At 43.1% G+C, this 21,748-nt stretch overlaps 1 protein-coding gene across 12 annotated transcripts in view; it reads left to right on the forward strand.

Annotated features, from left to right (window-relative positions):
- The window catches only part of MYPN (myopalladin), a 128,419-nt gene that overhangs the window by 99,703 nt on the left and 6,968 nt on the right, over positions 1 to 21,748 (forward strand). For 11 of the 12 annotated variants that reach the window (XM_008163057.3, XM_065553448.1, XM_065553446.1 and 8 more), the window contains 7 exons: positions 2,721 to 2,813; positions 8,235 to 8,456; positions 8,932 to 9,081; positions 10,315 to 10,394; positions 11,480 to 11,606; positions 13,103 to 13,310; positions 18,080 to 18,245. In XM_008163057.3, the coding sequence (XP_008161279.1) occupies positions 2,721 to 2,813; positions 8,235 to 8,456; positions 8,932 to 9,081; positions 10,315 to 10,394; positions 11,480 to 11,606; positions 13,103 to 13,310; positions 18,080 to 18,245 (1,046 nt within the window). Of the gene's footprint in view, positions 1 to 2,720; positions 2,814 to 8,234; positions 8,457 to 8,931; positions 9,082 to 10,314; positions 10,395 to 11,479; positions 11,607 to 13,102; positions 13,311 to 14,593; positions 15,907 to 18,079; positions 18,246 to 21,748 lie in introns of those variants that run through there. The other variant, XM_065553445.1, reaches the window with a different exon arrangement.

The raw sequence follows: 21,748 nt of genomic DNA on the forward strand, positions 1-21,748 counted from the left end.
TCTTACTATTTTATATTTCATTTTTGACTGTACAGCAAGATGTCACTGTGACAGGTTTCCCCTGGGGTGCCAGTTGGAACTGGGGTACCACTGAGCCCACCTGACCCACCAGCCTGGGCTCCTTTTCACACTGTGGTGCTGTGATAAGTTGCTAAATTCTCCAAGCTTGCTCTTTCACCAGATACACACAGATAGGGACACACCCAGCTGCAGCTTTACACACAGATGCTGAGATCAGCTCTGCATGGGAAGGCTCAGCTAAGGCACCTCCCAGTTGATAAGGCATCCCCCCACACACACACTCTGGAGTGTAAACCCAAAATTGTACCATCTTGCGCTGCACAGGGCACTACACAGCGTAAGCTCATAAAATTCGCCCCTCCCTCAATGTGGAGAGAGATATGCAACAGCTTTCTGCCCTAAATTATAATTTCCACATACTGGTTTTAAATAAAACAAAAACAAGTTTATTAACAACAAAAAATAGATTTTAAGCTATTATAAGTGATAGCAAACAGATCAAAGCAGATTACCTTAGTAAATAAACAAAACCACAAACTGAGCTTAACACACTAGATAGGTGAGATATGAATTAGCAAATTCTCACCCTGAGTGATAAACAGGCTGGCAGATTCTTAAGGCACAAGCTGCCTTGGCTTTCCTGGGTTTTCATACACAGGCTAAAAATCCCTCTAGCCTGGGACCATCACTTCCCACAGTTCAGTCCTTGCCCCTCAGGTATTTCCAGGTGTGTTGTTGTAGGGAGAGTGAGGTACCATCATGATGTCACTGAACCCCTTTTATATCTGCTTCTCACTTGCTGAAAGGCTCTTTTGCTGTGACCTGGGTCAAACAGTTCCCATTGTGTAGTACTATCTCTGAGAGGTTTCTATTATACACAGTTCCTGGGGTAATCCTTGTGCTTGGGTGCATTTCCTCAATAAGCCATTAATATTGTTTGGCCTTTTTACTGTTGTACCTGAAAGGCTGCTTGTGGGTGTTTTCAACCGCACATGTTTCAGTAACATACATAGCAAAACTTTATCACTTCACATATGACGATAGCACATACAATCCAATAAGATATAACTGTCTAGCAGATCAAGACTTTTAGAATGATACCTCACAAGGCATACTTTGTACAAAACATATCCTAATTACATGACAGTGGTGAATATTGGGGTGCCAGGGTGTCAGTCACCACCAGCTGCAGGAACAAAGAACCCTGCATTTTAGTTCTTAAATTGCAGCTCAAGCCTTTATTCTCTTCCCTTTGGCCAGTTTATTGTCCAGGACTCCAGTCTAGATTTATTACTCAAACTTGTGATCATTAATTAGTTTACTGTGTGATGCTTTATGAAATGCTTTACTGATGTCCAGGTAAGTCACAATCAGAACCACCTTTCTTTAATCTTTTTATGTAAATCACCCTTTAAAAATTTCTATAGCCTTTGTTTGACAAGATCAATTATTCAGAAAACCTGTCAGCAATCACTTTGGTTCTGTTCTTTCATGCTAATCCTAAAAACAAAAACAAATCAAACACACACACACACACACACACACACTGAGGAAATAGACAAATAGACTAAAATCTATTAAATTTTACAGTATTTACTTATTTCAGCAAGAGATTCAGATTCCCCATTTTAAGTTTCTTATGATACCTTCACTCAATAAAAGTTAAAGTTAAGATTCCTACAGCAATATTAATATGGCCTTGTTTTACTTTATATATTATTGTAGTTTTAACAAAACCTTTGAATTATAGACATAAGAGAAAACAGGAAGAGGAAATATGACACGTACAACATTCCTGAGTTAATTGTACTGTAGGAACCTTATCTTCGGCATTTCCTGACTTTTAAAATTTAAACTGTGCAAACCTAGGGTTACCATATTTTACTTTTAAAAAAGGAGGACACTCCACGGGGCCCCGGCCCCACCCCAACTCTGCTCAGCCCCGCTCCCAGCCCCACCCCAACTCCGCCCCTTCCCCAAAGTCCCCGTCCCAACTCTGCCCCCTCCCCTGAACGCTCCGCCCCCTGCTCCTCCCCCTCCCCTGCTTCCCGCAAATCAAATGTTCTCAGGAACCCTGAAACAGGGAGGCAGCAGGTAAGCTAGGGCTGGGTGCGGCGCGGCCCAATCCACCCCCCCTGGCTGAGTGGCTCCCTTCGGTGGCCAGCCAGCCCAGGCCAAGAGGCTCTGGCCCCGGCGTCTCCCACCCGGCTCGGCTCGGGCCCTGGGGCGCCAGCCCCAGGCCGAGCACCTCCAGCCGAACACCGTCGGCCCCGTCCCCGTCCCGTCCCTGGCCGAGTCATTTTTGCATGCCATTTTTTTTTAGTAAAGAAACACACAAGAAAGAAAAAATGCCTATGGTTGACTTTTAAATGGGTCCATCAGATGGACTCCCTTCTCCCATATTCTCTGCTATAAAATAGCACAATATAAAGGAGAAAATGCCCCTATTTTGTAATTACATACTGCATCTTCTTTTTGATAGCAGCCAGTATCAAATAAAAATCGGTAGAAAAACTACTGAAATACCCCAAGTATCTAGAACAAGAATCAGACTCTCCAATTATGTGGTAATATTTCATTACCTCTGAACTTCATTTAGTATATTTTGATTCCAAAATCAGCTCCAGATTCATTAAAATTATACCTTTAAGTGTTATAGTACTATTTTCCTAATCCCTAATCTTACTTCCCTCTGCTAGAGAACAACATATGATGAAAAACTGACCCACAGACTTCAGGGACCAAGCAATGATTCCCCAGTCTTCAACTATACAACTCAAGATGTATCCAAGGTACAACATTATTATCCAACTTTTGTTACACCATATGTAATTCTTGTCACTAGATTTTTCCATTTCCAAATTCTGCATTTGACACAATTGGTAAAAAAAATGATATGAAAATAATTGCTTCATTGTTCTAGAAAGTTATTATATTTGCGTTTCTTTGTAGGTTTGAAAAATTGCATGATCAGCATTTGTGCTGCTAAACACACTAATATAGTTTAAAACTATACATTTGAGCCAGTCCAGTAGCAGGTCTTTGCACTGCTAAACAAAGATCCTGTGTAAAAAATCTCTGGGCTCAAACTGTGGTCCTTAGGGTAGCAGGGGCTGGGAGTGCTGTGAAGACATCACACTTGGCACTGGCAGAATGGAATGCCTTTTGTTGCTTGATGTTGACTACACTGGAGGTTCAAAGAGCAGTAACCATTCCAACAATACTGCTGTGTTGGGTTGGATTCTCCTTTGCACTGTAATAACTCAAATGACTATACAAGAGAAGATTCAGGTGCCATGTGTTCTTCTTTGTTCCTTATTACAATGTGCATAAAAACCAAGAGTTTGTTTATTGGCTTCTGTAGTCCAAATCCCCATCCTCTAAATTTTCAGGGTCTCAGATTGTTGTGGTCACGCAACTTGCTTACTCCAGGAAGACATAACACTCCCCATCCTCATTCAAGTTCCATCTAATTCAACTGTAGCTAAAAGTTGCCTTCCTGAATTCTCCAAATTATTCATGGATTTACTGTACCTTACTTCTGACCTCATATCCTCTACCTAATCACCCGCTCAATCACCCTATTCTTCCCCAGAGCCCTGTAGCTACACAACTGTACATGACACTATACAAAACAGTGTAGCTAGAGCACTGCTGAGGGATAAAAGCTGTTGTAAGAGATTTTCTGATGTCCTAAATGCACAAAGAACAACATTTTTGTTTAGTGACTCGAAGACAACTTCACAATTGTTAATCTGCAGCCACAGTTTAAAGGTGAGATAATGGATGCAGGAAACGATCCCTGATATTAAGGTGAAACTGGAATTAAACCTTCAGCATAGTTTGATTGGACAGGCCTGGAACTTGGAGAAGCCAGGCCTGGAAAGTAAGTCTGATCAACATAGATCAGAATTCCCCCTAATACAACGTATTATGTTCAGTTCAAGATACTTATTTGATGTGTTATTCTTTTCAACATTCCAAGGAAGGAATGGAAAAGTGGTTAGCCTACTAGTCTCGGACACGGGAGACCAAGATTCAATTACTTGCTCCACCACAGACTTCCCATATGATATTGGGCAAGTCACTTAGTATCTGTAAAATGGGAAGAATAGTACTTTCCTACCTCTCTGAGGTGTTGTGAGGGTAAATGCGGTAAAAAAGAGATTGTCAGTTGCTCAGATACGATGGTAAATGTAGACTATATAAGTATTTAAGATACAGTAGAACCAGGGCCGGTGCAAGGATGTTTCGCGCCCTAGGTGAAACTTCCACCTTGTACCCCCCCTTCACCCAGCTAACCCCGCCCCCCCGCGGCAGCTAACCCAGCCCCCCTTCCAGGGAGCCCCCCCCACCGCAGCTAAACCCCCTCTGCAGCTAACTCCGCCTGGAGAGACACCCCTCCCTCCTCCCCACCCCCACGGAAGCTAACCCTGCCCGGGGAGCCCGCCTCAACGGCAGCTAACCCCGCCTGGGGAGACTTCCCCCCCCCCACAGAAGCTAACTCCACCTGGAGAGACTCCCCCCCCCCCCCCCCACGGCAGCTAACCCCGCCTGGGGAGACTGCCCCAGCTCACCTTGGCTCTGCCTCCTCCACGCTGGCGCCGCTCTAATTCTCCTCCCCTCACAGGCTTGCGGCCCCAATTGGAGGAGACTTAGAGTGGGGGCTTGTGCTCAGCGGAGGAGGCAGAGTGGAGGTGATCTGGGGCGGGAAGCGGTTCCCCTGTGTTTCCCCCCCCCCCCCGTTACTGCGGGCGGCCCTCCCCGCGCCCCCCCCCCACTCCAGTTCACCTCCACTCCACCTCCTCGCCTGAGCAGGCTTCAAGGCGCCCCCAACCACTAGGCGCCCTAGGCGGCTGCCTAGTTTGCCTAAATGGTTGCACCAGCCCTAAGTAGAACCTCAGAGTTACGAACTGACCAGTCAACCACATACCTCATTTTGAACTGGAAGTACACAATCAGGCAACATCAGAGACAACCAAAAACAGCAAATACAGTACAATAGTGCAGTGGTTTTCAAACTGCGGGTCACGACCCAGTACTGGGTCACGGAATATAAGGCACTGGGTCGCGACAGCTCTGGTCAGCACCACCGATTGGGCCATTAAAAGTCCTGTCAGCAGTGCTGCCCGGCTAAGGCAGGCTACTCGCTACCTGTTCTGACACCACACTGCGCCCCGGAAGCGGCCAGCAGCAAATCCGACTCCTAGACTGGGGGGCCATGGGACTCCGCATGCTACCCCAAGCACCGGCTCTGAACTCCCATTGGCCAGTTCCTGGCCAATGGGAGCTGGGGGGCAGTGCCTGCAGGAGAGAGCTGCACGGAGCCGCTTGCGCACCTCCGCCTAGGAGCTGGACCTCTGCACCCCTGCTGTGCTGCTGACTGGGAGCCGCCCAAGGTAAGCCAAACACTCTGAAGTATATGCCTTCCTACTTTAAAGTTATGCTGTAACAAACTTCAATGTCAGGACACAATTGCATCATTTGTGGGGAAAGTAAAGTGTGTGATAGGTATATAATCATGATCCCTTGAAATAGGTGTTTACTTATGCTAAACAAAACAATCTGTTCCACCTTGTATTTGGCTGACACACTCTGAATGCTTTTCCCACACCTGAAGAAGAGCTCTGTGTGGCTGAAAAACATGTCTCTCTGACCAACAGAAGCTGGTCCAATAAAAGATATGACCTCACCCACCTTGACTCTCAAAGGAAATACAGGATATCAAGACTCTGAAAAAAAATTCTGTTCTGGTGGTAGACAAGCTATTTGTCCAGTTTGAAACCAGACAGTCCTGTTTTCATATGGTTTGTGCCTGTCTGATACTAATAAAACACTGAACGTGGTTTTGTCTGGTATCATACACAGAGGATGCCATTTCCCAGAGAACATCTCTGCCCCCAGTGGCATGACTGTGTGTGTGAGCTCACGCTGGCTAGGGTCAGGCAGTACATTCTGAACAAAGGCATCCTCTGTGCAGCGTGTGAGAGGTCATACTGGCAAGGGTGGAGGGGTCCCATAGGTGGGGGTGGGGAGAACCGAGGGGATGTCCTGTATTCTGGAGATGCATCAGTGGCTATCCTGTGGGGCCTTAGAGAAACTAGTAATAATGTCTTCAGGTCCTGGGAGATGGTGGGGGGAGTCTGTACAAGTGTTTGCTCTCTGCTCTCAGGAGCTACCTGAAGAATTCCAAAGAAGCCTTAGAAGTTCTCACAGCAAATTTCAAATCTAAGAAGAATGAAATGAGATATCAGAAAAGTGTGGACATGGAAAAAAAAGAGAAATATCTGCTTAGAATCACAGCTTATGAGAGAAACTGGTGTATCTGAATTTGGATGATTTAATTTATGAGTAACTCCAGGAAAAAAGGAGATGACTATGAAGCATTTTAATGCCAAGGCTATTTCTTAAAATACACAAATCACTCTCTGATTTCATATGGAATCTGCCCCCACACCGTCCTGTTCCCAGCACCAGAAAAAACAATTGGTTGCTTAACTTCCCCGTAGACCAGTACAAAGGCCAAAACCTATAGTCTGCAGGAAAACATGATACATTTGGTAGATCTGAAATCAGTAACTCCTGATTTACGCTAGTGTAACAGATTAGAATTTGGCCTATCATATAAAGTGATATGCTAAGACGTGCTTTGTGAAAGAAAAAACTAAATAAGATGAAATTCAGTAAGGATGTATTCAGCTTGCCAGCTGGTGGTGAACCATAGGGCAAACCTTAACCAACCATTACAGTAGGTAACACCATCTTGTGGATGCATCCTGCACAATACCACAGACTTGTGGGCTCAGGAACTCTGATCTGGCTGTGTTGTGTTCATTGCAGAGGAGGGAGAGAAAAATGTATTTCCCCCACTTTTCTGCTCCCTCAACTCCCATTCTGGGTTAGCCAGTTCAGCCTCCCACATAAGTTAGAGAAGTCTGAAGGCTGTAATGTGCATTGGCTGGTAACTGTATCTTAGGGCATCAGAATGTACAGTATCATTCCTCAGCCCCACCCCCTCATATCCCCACCATGCCCCCTACACTGGGTTGTTAGGACGGGGGGTGAAGAGACAGATCTAAATGTAAATCTTTAGAGGGAAGATGCTTTAAAAATTCAAAGTATTATTATCCTGTATAAAGAAAAATCACTATCTTTTCAGAAATACTTACCGGTAATTTCTGAAATATGTCTCTTAGGGTCTTGGAACTTTTCCTTACTGAATATTCTTAGATCAAAGCAGCCTGTATTTTATCACAGTTCCACTCCCTGTATGCTGGCAGTTAAAGGGAAATTTTGATGACACACATCTGCGTCAGAAATAGGATAAGGACATAATCCTAATTCTCAGTGAAATCAGTGGCAAAACTACTATGGACTTCAACAGAAGTAGGAGCCATATCTTTGTGCCAAATAGAGAGGAGGCTGACGCTCTATGTACAGATCTCATAATGAGAGAGGTTTTGGACAGACTTCTCATTGGCATTGAGAGGAAGGTGTAGCTGAGCAATGTGTCTTTCCATTGACTTCAGCGGCTTTGGATCAGGCCCTTAATGAATTCAAACAAATTATAACTGGTTGTTCATACTGGAATGGTGACTGTTGCACCATATATTTTCATAATCTAAGGACCAGTTTCAAACTTACATTTTTACATCATGGGCCAGATTATGCTCTGTTACACCAGTGCAAATACAAAGTAACTCCACTGGTCAAGATTTTGGCAGTAAGGTAAGTAAACCTGAAAATGTTTCATCTTTTTTAATCTTGATATCTTTGTCTTTTGGCAGCTATACTTTTGTTTATTTAAATGTGAATTAAATTATTACACAAAAAGACAGTACTTCATATATTTAGTAGGCTACTAGTTCTGGAAAACATAATTGAAAACCGCAGTTTACTTTTTCAATGTGCCACATTCTTGAGAGAGGCCTAGGAGTTATGTGAACAGTTCCCATTGAAGAGGTGCAACTCCCTTTGACAGATCTCAACTTTAGTCTAATTTTTGTGAAACATATACACCGAAGTTACAATAAGAGCCTGTGGGTGCACATATTGGTGTATACTGCTGCACGATGCACCAGTGCACCTACTGTTGGGGTTAGGGCTTTTTAGGTTTTCAGGACTTTTAGCTGACATTTGGTTTAAGACAAGTGATTGGAAATACCTTTGAGTGTAATAGTGTTGTTCAGATCACTGCCGATATAATTCTGCAGGAATACAAGATTTCAAGCTTTGAACAGAGGTTGATGAATGAAATAGAGTTTCGCCTGGAACGCACCCCAGTGGATGAATCAGATGATGAAATCCAACATGATGAAATACCTACAGGCAAGTGCATAGCACCCATCTTTGACAAGAGACTCAAGCATTTTCGGGTCATGGAAGGATCTCCTGTTACATTCACCTGCAAAATTGTTGGAATACCCATACCCAAAGTAAGTGATGCTTAAAGTCAGATGTACAGAAATAAAGGTTCCTTACCAGTAACTTCCAGTATATCACTTCTGCAGCCCCTCACTCCCAAGACTGTCCCCACTACTGCTTAGTGCAAGTCAGCCCTAAGTGATCTGCATGGACTGATCTCCAGATCTGTTTTGATCAAAGGAAGACAAAACTTGATAAAAATATTAAGGTCTGATTCTGTCTCAAATACATGGGCTGATTTGATGAGATGTCTAGCAGTGCACATACTCATACAGCCAACATAACAGTTGTGTAATGCTAACTTACATTATCCCAATACTGAAACATTCAGTTATTTTAAATGATCTGCACATTTTACAATATTTATAAAAATGCGCAGTAGCAAATGTTCAGCAAACACATTTTACTCTTATCTGCAGATTGCCTTGTCACTATTCAACAGCAAAGCAAATATAAATAGCTGTTTTTCTTTATGATCACTTTCAGGTATATTGGTTCAAGGATGGCAAGCAGATTTCAAAGAAAAATGAACATTGCAAAATGAAGAGAGAGGGAGATGGAACATGTTCTCTACACATTGAAGCTACTACTAATGATGATGATGGAAACTATACAATAATGGCTGCAAATCCTCAAGTAAGGGAATTTTTTCTTTACAAATGTGGTTTTTTCAGCTTAGAAAGATAAGTAATTAGGAACACAAGAATTGCCATACCGGATCAGACCAGTGGTTCATTTAGTCCAGCAACCTGTTTGTGACAATGGCTAGAACCAGATGCCTAAGAAGCATCCATGTTATGGAACACCTGTTTATACTCTTACTCATCTCCTCTCTAAATTAAACAGTCACAATCAGTTTCCCTTTATATGAACATGTGTCTGTGCCTCTAATCATTTTTGGTCACCCATTCCAAACATCATCTATTTCTGCTATATCTTTTTTGAGAGAAGGTGATAGGAAATAGATGCAATATTTCAGGTGGGTGCAACATTTAGTTTTTGTTCCACTCTTTATACATTCTAATATTTTGTTTTCTTTTGTAACAACTGCTGTAAATTGATCACAGCTCAGTGCACAAGTTGTGCATGTGACCTGTTTAAAAATTGTAAATCTAAAACATTACCTTTGTTTTGCTCAAAATTTCCCATCTATTCTTAGCAAGTTTCACATTACTATAAATATTTTTGATTATACAATCCCCAAACCAGATAGATTAAGTTGTTATGGTGCCATTGCTTAAAATAACATGATAGCTGACAATAGCTTGATTCTCCACTCTGTTACTGCAGTTTTGTGTCCGTGGAATGATATTGAAGTCAATGGAATTACACTGGTGTAAAACTGGTTGAACCTATGGTGAGCCTCGCAAAGCAGAGAAGAGTTCGATGTGTGGACAACAGTTGTGTTGTCAAATACATGTTCTTTGATTGACAAATGTCTAGTGAGGATCAGGTTAGCCACATAGTTGGTGGGTTCCTTTGCTTGTGTTTTACTCTATAAAGAAAGATAGAACTGCTATAATTTATATACAGTGGGCCAAATTCATCCCTGGTGTAATTCTAGGCTTTCATGATCTTTCCTTGATTTCATTGACTTGTATGGATTTGATTTCAATAGATTTACCCTGTTCCAGTACAGCTATACTGGGGATGAACTTGGGCCCTTAAATGTTAATATATTTTGAAAGATGTGAAATTGCAAATTGTTTTGTGGCACTTCCAAGTATTTAAGTAATATAAAAGCCCTGGAGTACAGTCACAGTTTAAAATATATTCATTCCATAATGTTCTGTAGAGGATCAAACACTTATAATGAAGAATCGAACAAGTGGTTAACTGACAATTAATTCTATTTCCATTCTTTTTTAGGGGAGAATCAGTTGTTCTGGCCACTTGATGGTTCAGACTGTTCCAATGCGTGGCCGATTAACAACTACTCAGTCGCATAGGTAAGATGATGTACAATGCCAGAATCACACCGTTTTGCTTTACCGAGGTTGCCTTTTTGACCCAGAATATTTTTCAGGTTGAGTGATTTACTTGAATTTCTTGGTGCTGATTGGTCCAGAGCCATAGAATTTTATTGGCATGGTTAAAATTTGCTATCTGTCCCAACATTATCTGCTCATCTGTTGATTCCGTCATTGAGATTTTGGTGTAATTTAGTTTCTAGATGGTGGATGGTTTGCACTTAGCTGATTAATTGAGGAAGGATGGCCTGTGACCAAAAGCACAGAACTTTGAGTTGGTGGGTGATCCTGGCTCCACTGAAGACAAAGGCAAAACTCCCACTGGCTTCAGTGGGAGCAGGATTTCATCCAGAGGTTCCAAGTTCTATTCCTGCTCCTGCCATGTACTTCCTTTGTTAATGCACTCAAGTTACTTAGGTCAAGGTTTTCAAATGAATGAGCCAGTGAATTTGGGTGCTGGACTTCAGGCACCCTAAAGTGACTTGATTTTCAGAAACTGCTGAGCACCCACCTTCTGAAAATCAAGCCTCTTTAATGTGTTTCAATTTGGACACTCAACATCACTAGTCATTTTTTTAAATTTTGGCTTCAGCCTGTATCTCACTCTCCACATCTCTAAAAATGAGGATAATAATGCTTCCCTACCTCCCTAGTTGTGGGGTTTAACTCACTAATGTTAATACAGTGTTTGATATCATCAGGTGGAAGGTACTACCGGTAATTAAATGCAAAGTATTATTATTACAGTTAGTTAATCACAATTGCAATGGAGTTACTGGAAATGGATGAATTAGTAAAAATAAATTCTGCCAGAAAAATATGGAATGACTTAGGAATCCAGTGTTACTTACTGTATTAAAAGTTCATTTGATAATCCTAACAAATTTAAAATATGCATACATTATATTGTACTTAATGCTTTTCTTTGTACACCTATTCTGGCATTACTTTTTGGTTTTACCTAAATATCTGTTGATCGTTTTCTACAGTTTGTGCCCCATACCAAATTTTAGGAAAATAATTTATATTTCTTCCAAACACATACCTGCAGTTTTGTATTGCAGAGCAAGGTCCCGTGTGCAAGAAGGAGATAAAGAACCACTACAAGACCGCTTTTTCCGGCCATATTTTCTGCAGGCACCTGGAGACATGGTAGCTCATGAGGGGCGACTTTGTAGACTGGACTGTAAGGTATTTTCATGGCTCACTCTTACTCTCTCTGTGTACATACTGGTAGCTGTCTTCCTTAATAGGCTTTCTTCAATACTTTCCTCTAATATTTAATGCCTTTCTTGTGTTTGTTCTCTCATTTCTTACTATCACTCTGCCTGAGCTTCAGGTGTTTTCTACATAGCACATGCGAAATGGAATGAAAAATGCTGTATAAATTTCACCAAAACTAGAAGGCTCATTTACAACAGAGTTCATACAATTTATGTGGCTTAGTTTCTAGCAGCCTTTTAGCAGAGTGGCAAACGGAAGGAACTTCCATAGAGATGTAGGGCTCCTCTGATGAGTCATTGATTCATCCTGTTAGAGGTGCTTGAACACACACCCATATAGCTATAAAAGTGGGGCAGAAATGATTGAAGATACTGCATTTTCACCCCAAGGTTCACACTGTATTTTATTGATAGTTAGAAGACTAATATTTTTAGAAAGGTGCAACAGAGCCTCAATCATTCCCTTTTTCTCTAAAGGGCATAGAGAAGAAAAACTCCCAACTTATTGACCCATGCTCCCAACTCTGAGGAGTTGTGGGTCACAGGGATTAGTGTCTATCCAAATGGGCTAAGCAGTGGTATGGCATTTGTGCAGACCCCAGGGACCTTTAAGCTATTCCATAGCCTCCACCATTCCAGATCTGAGGATGTATACACCCACATACACAGAGAAACACTCACACTGCTGACACTAGTCCCACTACCATGCAAGTAGATCTTCCCGAGCCCTGAAGGGAGTAGAAGACAGAGTGGAAGTTATTGCCCATTTCTAGTGAATTTTCCTTAGGAATAATTCAAAGTTTACTAGGGGAGCATGCCACAGAGGCTGGTTACTCTCTAGCTCTGCTCTCCTACCAGTGCTTGTGGGGACCTAAAAGCAAATTGGAGATTTCACAAGATTGGAGAAAAGCAATTTCCATTCTGGGTAGGTTCCATTTCCCTTCTCCAATTTCTGGAATTCGTGCATTTGCTTCTCTCCATTGAAGAGAAGTTTTTGACCCTGAGTGAGCACCTATCTCTAATGGAACAATCCTATAGAATGTAATAAGAGGTATAAAATAATCATATTAACTGATAATTCTATTGTGTGTTGATTTAAGACTTCTACAGAAATACCTCATTCTGTATTATTAAATTCTATGTGTTTCAAGTGAGTTCTGTAGAACCCAGTGGATTTCATCCCTATTAAATCCTATAAAAGTTCTGATCTAGTGTTTTGGTTTCAGCCACTCACAATCTGAAAACAAGCAGAATAGTAACATTTTGCTTTTTATAAATCTTATTTGTGGAACCAATTTTTTTCCTGGAAATAATCACCAATAGCAGTTAGCAGTTCTATCTCTGGCCTCACTTTCTATTCTACATTCTCTCATACATATGTGATCTTACGATAGTTTATTTATTGGGTTGTTGAATGTGTGTATCAGTCTGTCACTTGCCTTTAGCTGTTTCATTGTCTGTTAGGTGAGTGGGTTACCAACTCCAGACCTGATGTGGCTTCTGAATGGCAAACCTGTATTACCAGATAGCACTCACAAGATGTTGGTCAGAGAGACCGGTGTTCACTCTTTGCTTATTGATCCTCTCACACAAAATGATGCTGGAACTTATACTTGCATTGCAACCAACAAAACAGGACAAAATTCATTTAGCCTGGAGCTCAGTGTTGTAGGTAAGACTTACTGAAAGGTTTTAATAAAAGACTATGTACAGTATCATACTGTAATTACTTGTCTATTACTTTGTATGTATTGAGCTTGAGTCTCCTCTCACACCACTGTATGTCAAAAGTAACTCCATTGCAGTCAGTGGAGTTACACCAGTGTAAAACTGATGTAAGGAAGAGAATCAAATCCAGTGCTTCTTTTGTAGAGGTGTTCCAGTTGTTCCTTCAGGGCTGTGATGATTCTATACAGTATCTATATGCAAACCCCTGCCTACTCATCCATAATCTTTTTCTTTTTCAGCCCCCTGCCTTCATACATTGAAGTTCTTGATCTCTTCCCCAGGAAAAAGACATGGCCTTGGGTTTTAAAAATACTGTATGGCCTCCCTAATCATGTCAGTTATAGTTTTATTAGTTTAAAAAATATTTAAATGTAAAAATGCTGAATGCTACTCATTTTCTACTCATTTTATTAAATAAACCTGATGAAACCTGAGCAGCCATAGTAAAAGTGCTGTTGAAATCCACATCTGCAGCACTCATTTCCTGCAATGGTAGCATGTTTGGACCCCATATATACATTCATCTATAGAAAAAAATCAGTTCTATGTATGATTTTCAGTACATTCCCTTAAGGTTCTTGGATCTTAAACAAGTTGATAATCTTTCATTAGAAAATAAAATCACAACCTGTTAAGGCAATATCTACACTACCAATTTTTGTCGACAAAAGTGATGTTGACACCCGAAAGTCGACATAATAAAAATCTGAATTTCATGTTCACACTTGCTCCCTCTGTCAGCAGATCGCATGCACACTGGGGGCTCCATCGTCGACAGCGTGAGCATTGCACTGTGGGTACCTATCCCACAGTCCAGCTCGACACCTTCTGTCACTAGGTATTGTGGGAAGGCGGAGCAGATTGTGGCGCATCTTGGGACCTGGCTAAATGTCCTGTGATGCATTGCTTTGTGTCCCAGCACTCCACAGGCTTCCAGCTTTTTCACAGCATTTTTGCAATGGCTATTCTCTGCTGTGCACCCCAGCATCTTTGTGAGAAGGGATGGATTCCGCATTGCTCTCCTATGCTCTGTTAACTGTCATGAAGACATTGAGGCTGGCAGTGCATTTAATTGTCAAGTTCCTAACTGAAGAAGACTCATAGGCACCCGACATTCTGCGTGACATGGATAGGAGCAACTCTAGATTGCTTTTGGTATTCACAGAGCAGCTGCATAAGGTAGACCGGGAAAAAAGCACTGAATAGTGGGATCATATCGTTATGCAGGTATGGTCTGAAGAGCAGTGGCTACAGAACTTTCAGATGCAGAAAGCCATCTTCCTGGAACTGTGTGTGGAGCTCACCCCAGGCCTGTGGCGCAAGGACACGAGAATGAGAGCTGCCCTCTCGGTAGAGAAGCGTGTGGCAATCACTGTGTGGAAGCTGGCAACTCCAGACTGCTTCTAGTCGGTCGCAAATCGATTTGGAATGGGGAAGTCGACCCTTGGGGCTGTGTTAATGCAAGTGTGCAGGGCAATAAATTGCATCCTGCTACGAAGGACCGTGACTCTGGGAAATGTGCGTGAAATAGTGTACGGCTTTGCAGAAATGGGGTTCTCAAACTGTGGAGGGGCGATAAATGGCACAAATATTCCAATTTTGGAACCAGACCACCTTGTGACAGAGTACATCAATAGGAAGGGGTAATTCTCCATGGTGTTGCAGGCGCTTGTGGATCACCGTGGGCGTTTCACTGACATCAACGCAGGGTGGTCTAGAAAGGTGCATAACGCACGCATCTTCTTGAACACTGTCCTGTACAGAAAGCTACAAACGGGGACTTTCTTTCCAAACCAGAAGATTACAGTGGGGGATGTTGAAATGCCCATAGTGATCCTGGGAGACCCAGCGTACTCCTTCAGCCGTGGCTCATGAAACCTTACCTGGACACCTGGACAGCAGTAAGGAGCAGTTCAACAACAGGCTGAGTAGGTGCTGGATGACTGTTGAATGTGCCTTTGGCAGATTAAAGGCACACTGGCGATGCCTTTATGGCAGGCTAGACCTTAATGAGGATAATATTCCCATGGTCATAGCCGCATGCTATGCGTTGCATAATCTCTGTGAAGCTAAGGGTGAAAGGTTTGCTCATAGGTGGAGTGCTGAGGCAGATCACTTGGCCGCTGATTTTGAGCAGCCAGATACTGGGGCTGTCAGAGGAGCCTCAAAGGGGGCAATTAGAATCAGGGAGGCTTTGAGGCCGCATCCGAAGAAGTGGGCTGTAGTCCACGAAAGCTTATGCTCTAATAAATTTGTTAGTCTCTAAGGTGCCACAAGTACTCCTGTTCTTCACTTTGACAATGAGCACCAGTAATGTATATCTCTAACACCGTGTTAGTTTTCCTAGGAAGCAATTGTGTCATTTTGGGCCTTATATTCCTGTGAGACAATGATTACAATGCCTGTGCATGTATTGGTAGTGCCTGCAATCTGAATTTGTAGAAAAAAAATAAAAGTGATTCACCATTAAAAAACTTTGCTTTTATTGAACAAGAAACAGCACACAAACACAAAGATGCCTGCTGGGAAAGGAGGAACCAGGGAAGGACAGACTTTCACAATTGTGTGTAGGTCCAGCTATCATTATGAAAGTTGTTCGAGGGGGTGGAGTGAAGGGGAAACAGAGAACTCCCAGAAAGTGGAAGGGAATGTGCGGGTGGAGTTGGGGGGCAGGGCATGGAAAAGTGTTCTGAATGTGCTATAGGAGAAGGCGAGCATGGATCTGCTCAGTCTGCAGCGCTACTAAGGACTGCAGCATCTGCTTTTGCTCCTCCATTACTTTAATCATCCGCTCAGTAGCGTTCTTAACAAACTCCTAATTCTCTTTTCTGTCCTACTGTTCGGCTTCCCAGACCTCCTGGCGTTCCCTTTTCCTTACATTGGAGCAATGCAGTACCTCCCGGAACATGTCTTCTTTTCTGCATCTTGGGCGCTTTCTTATCTGGCGAAGACGCTCAGCGGAGGTGCGTGGGGTGTTCCTGAAGGCCACATCTGGTGAAGCACAGGGGACAATGCACAGAAGCGGGATTGTTAAATTCACGCACAGCATTGTAACATTTCAGTTATATACATCTTTTGCTACATTACAATCACTTTCTCACTGACCCTAATCAGGCACACATCTCTGCGAACAGCCAAAGCATGGTGAGTGTTGGGGGGCCGGGGAGGGGCGCTCCACATGGGGAAAAGAGCACACACTCTCTGCAAGGGTTGTGGTGCAACATTCTATGGAAAAAATTCTAAAATTCTCCTGCACTTTTCCACAGACGGGGATCATTCTAGCAGACATCTCACTGCTAAGGGTAAGCAGGGAAATGAGGGTACATCTACTCAACGCTTGTGGCTTCCGCCCTGCTCCCTATGCTGCTTGCCTGTCTGCCGCTTTGGTCCCTGCAGAAGTGATCGCCGAATGGTGTAGGAAAGTTTCCTACAATGGGGGAAGGAACAAAGCTGCTCTGCCATGGTACCTTCGGCAGAAGATTACCGAGTACCTCCAGGAAACTTCTCTGGAGATCTCTGTGGAGGATTCCCGTGAGATCTCAGCGTGCATCAACACATTATTCTGCCATGCCAATTAGCTACACAGGAAATGTCCAGCTCACAGAAACACAGCCAGCCTACCACATTTCTATACCCTGAACCCGCCTCCGCACTATACTGGCCACAGCCACTTACTAGGCATCTCATCTCCTGCTTCTTGCTCCCCGGAGAGTGACTGCTGAGACTGGCTAGATACCTCTGGAATGGGGAACAGTTCCTGGCTGCCTGCCCCACCAGGTGACCCTGCCGGGAGCTGCACATGCTCTTCTAACTCCATCTCTTCATCAATAACTTCGTCATCCAGGTTAGGTCCTCTTTCCACCACCTCCATTCCCTCCAAAGTATCCATGGGGCTCTTCGCAATGGAGATGGGGTCGCCACTAAGGATAGCGTCCAGCTCCTTATAGAACCAACAGGTCTTAGGTGAAGCACCAGAGTGATGGTTTGCCTCCCTCACCTTATGGTACGCCTGCCTCAGCTCCTTTATCTTTGCTCTGCACTGTAGTGTATCCTGATCATAGCCTTTTTCGTGTAAGCCTTGAGAAATGTGCCCGTAGGTATCCCAATTCCTATGGCTCAAGTGCAGCTGGGTCTGCACAGCCTCCTCTCCCCATATACAGATCAGAGCCAACAGTTCTGCAGTGGTCCAAGCAGGAGAGCGTTTGGTGCTATAACTCGCAAAGGTCACCTGGGAAGATGCGATGAGACCTCTCTACGCCGAGCCAGCAGGAAATGGAATTTCAAAAATTCCCGGGGCTTCTAAGGGGGAGGGGCAGATGGTGGTTTACCTGGCTGCAGGGCAGTGGAGTTCAAAACGCTGACCAGAGCGATCACGATGGGCATTGTGGGACACCTCCTGGTGGCCAATTAAAGCAATGAAATCAAGCATGTTGTCTACTCTGGCACTTTGTTGAGAAACAGGTAGAGGAAAAAGACATAAATCTCTTGTTGGGGTGGATGTATTTAGTCACCAGAACTGGGCATCTTTCCCAAAAAAGGCACAGCGCAATGTGTACACACGTACTGTTTGGTCGACAAAAGACAAAACTTGGTAGTATAGACAAGGCCTAAGATGTCATAGGAATCATTTTGGATTGTTTGTTTCCAAACGGTTCAGTGCAAAAGACTAAATAAAGACATGGATGCACAGTAATTGTTCCTCCTCCTTTCCAGCAAAGGAAGTCAAAAAAGCCCCAGCATTCCTGGAGAAGTTACAGAATTGTGGCGTGCCTGAAGGGCACCCAGTCAGATTAGAAGGCAGAGTGATTGGAATGCCACCACCAATATTCTACTGGAAGAAAGACAATGAAACCATCCCTGCAAACAGAGAAAGGATGAGGTATTGTACAGTCATTCATACAGTTAATGTCACCTTGAGACTGGGCTGATTGTTGGCACAAAAGTTTTGTTGTCAGAGCAGGTTTTGTCCTCTCTCTAGATGAAATTTTTTCACCCACTTAAAGACTAAGGAACTGGTCTTTAGTATGAAGGATAAGGGAATGAAATCCACTTCCCCAATTTGGGATCCGGGTGCAAAAGTGCAGCACAGCTCCCTACACCCCACAGCCACTGCTCCAGCCAATAGACTAGTATAGTGGTGATAGTGTTTTTGGGCCACTTGCATAGTATGTTACTTAGAATCATAGAATCATAGAATATCAGAGTTGGAAGGGACCTCAGGAGGTCATCTAGTCCAACCCCCTGCTCAAAGCAGGACCAATTCCCAGCTAAATCATCCCAGCCAGGGCTTTGTCAAGCCGGGCCTTAAAAACCTCCAAGGAAGGAGACTCCACCACCTCCCTAGGTAACGCATTCCAGTGTTTCACCACCCTCCTAGTGAAATAGTTTTTCCTGATATCCAACCTGGACTTCCCCCACCGCAACTTGAGACCATTGCTCCTTGTTCTGTCATCTGCCACCACTGAGAACAGCCGAGCTCCATCCTCTTTGGAACCCCCCTTCAGGTAGTTGAAGGCTGCTATCAAATCCCCCCTCATTCTTCTCTTCTGGAGACTAAACAATCCCAGTTCTCTCAGCCTCTCCTCATAAGTCATATGCTCCAGACCCCTAATCATTTTTGTTGCCCTCCGCTGGACTCTTTCCAATTTTTCCACATCCTTCTTGTAGTGTGGGGCCCAAAACTGGACACAGTATTCCAGATGAGGCCTCACCAATGTCGAATAAAGGGGAACGATCACGTTCCTCGATCTGCTGGCAATGCCCCTACTTATACAGCCCAAAATGCCGTTAGCCTTCTTGGCAACAAGAGCACACTGTTGACTCATATCCAGCTTCTCGTCCACTGTGACCCCTAGGTCCTTTTCAGCAGAACTGCTACCTAGCCATTCGGTCCCTAGTCTGTAGCAGTGCATGGGATTCTTCCGTCCTAAGTGCAGGACTCTGCACTTGTCCTTGTTGAACCTCATCAGGTTTTTTTCTGCCCAATCCTCTAATTTGTCTAGGTCCCTCTGTATCCGATCCCTACCCTCTAGTGTATCTACCACGCCTCCTAGTTTAGTGTCATCTGCAAACTTGCTGAGAGTGCAGTCCACACCATCCTCCAGATCATTAATAAAGATATTAAACAAAACCGGCCCCAGGACCGACCCTTGGGGCACTCCACTTGAAACCGGCTGCCAACTAGACATGGAGCCATTGATCACTACCCGTTGAGCCCTACGATCTAGCCAGCTTTCTATCCACCTTACAGTCCATTCATCCAGCCCATACTTCTTTAACTTGGTGGCAAGAATACTGTGGGAGACAGTATCAAAAGCTTTGCTAAAGTCAAGAAATAACACATCCACTGCTTTCCCCTCATCCACAGAGCCAGTTATCTCCTCATAGAAGGCAATTAGGTTAGTCAGGCACGACTTCCCCTTCATGAATCCATGCTGACTGTTCCTGATCACTTTCCTTTCCTCTAAATGTTTCATAATTGATTCCTTGAGGACCTGCTCCATAATTTTTCCAGGGACTGAGGTGAGGCTGACTGGCCTGTAGTTCCCCTGATATACTTTATCACCACAGATCCTATTGCCCCTTCCCATACTCACCACAACACAGTCCTCTGCTACATGGGGCCAGTTGTGAAACACGTATATGCCTTTCTGGCAATACATAATCCATCCCTGAAGGGTTTAAGAAGTACCTTGAACTGTGCCTTTGTACCAGATGAATTTCATCCCCCTTGCCTCTCAGTTCTTCATCACCTCCATTGTGCGTGCTGCTCAGTGCATCCTACTAATATAGGCATCAGCACTTCACTGCCATAACCTTTCCAATTTAACAATATAATTTTGTATTTAAAGATGAGCTTCTCTTTTATATTTATGTCAGTTTAGCTTTTAAAACTAAACTTAAAAGAGATCAGTTGGCTGAGCTGTGAGTAAAGTGCTGCTGGGATCCATCATTGCAATGGTCATTTAATCTTTCAAATTGCCCTTTTGCTGGTAGATTTGGGGGGAAATCATAAATGATACTAGACCTTTATTAAGAGGATTTTTAAAGCAATATCTCATTCTAGGATAAGAGAAATATTTGATTTACTTTTAAGAGTATAGGCAATTATTATACAAAATATGAAATTCACAAATGAGCTACAGCTCAGTTTACATAGTGGACTAAAATGTAATACAATACATTGTAGGCGTAAATGAGAAAGTCAAACTCATTATAATCACAAGTTAGAGGCGGAAAACCATATAGGTCCTGTCTTGTTGCTCACCCACCTATCAACCTAGGAATGTACTGCACCGTATATTATAGCCACTGCCTTGTACAGTCTAGTTTTAAATATCCCAAGAGATGGGGCTTCCACCTCTTCCCTTAAGACACTAGTCCACAGTCTAACAGATCTCCCTTTCAGAAAGTTTTTATTTATTTCATCCCATTACTTGCAGTTACATACACATTTTGCCCCTTTCCACCCTAAATAATGCCTCTTCATTCATGTTCCCCAAATGCTGGCTGGCTAGTATACAGCGGAAGACACCAGAATCTGCAATTAGAAGTGGGAGGATAGGAGGCAGAAGGTGGCCACCCAGATTTGATCTCTCCCAGAACTCAGAGAGGAGAGTTCTGTAGGTCCTGCCATAGAAGGGATTAGCAGAGCAGGATCTAGCAGTCAAGAAGTGTGGTCTCCGTGTTTGAGTGCACAAACTCCTTGCCTCCAAACTGGCATCTATCCACACTCCAACCCTTGGTGCAGATTTATTCCTGCTCTGGACAGGAATACTCCTTCCTTAATACAGAAACACACTACTAGTCTGCAGCATTAATGTGCTTCCATTTTTGTGGTCCAGGAATACTGTTCCAGAATTTGGCCTTCGGCATTAAACACCTTCCACATAGTCACAGCTAGTTCTGTACCCTCAGTTATTCCTAAGCATAATTAACTTTTAAATCCCTCCAGCCTTCTAACTGACATTGTTCCCTCTTTGGATTTCTTCCAAGTAGATAGTATCTTTAATATTAAGATTCCTAGCAGAGATCTCATCAGCGTTGCAGATAGAATAATTATTTTCCTCTTCCTTAAAACGAAACTCTGCAAACCACAATTGCACTTTTTTTTTTGCCAATAAAATTCTAGAAACTTTAATTTCCCTAAGGTTTGAAGAGTGCAGACAAGTAAAAGGTTCAATTTTATATTGTAGATTTTAAAATAATGTTCATTATTCATACAGTGACAAGCAAATTTGCATTAAGTATCTGATTAATTTTTTTAAAGTGAGCATAAAAGTGGCTGTGTCAGACATTAAATCCACCATCAGATAAACTCAGCATCAGCAAATAGGCTTGTGCTTGTAACAAATGCTGGTTTTGAAGCCTTGTATTTTTTTT

Source organism: Chrysemys picta, chromosome 7, assembly GCF_011386835.1.
Source record: "Chrysemys picta bellii isolate R12L10 chromosome 7, ASM1138683v2, whole genome shotgun sequence".
NCBI lineage: Eukaryota > Metazoa > Chordata > Testudines > Emydidae > Chrysemys > Chrysemys picta.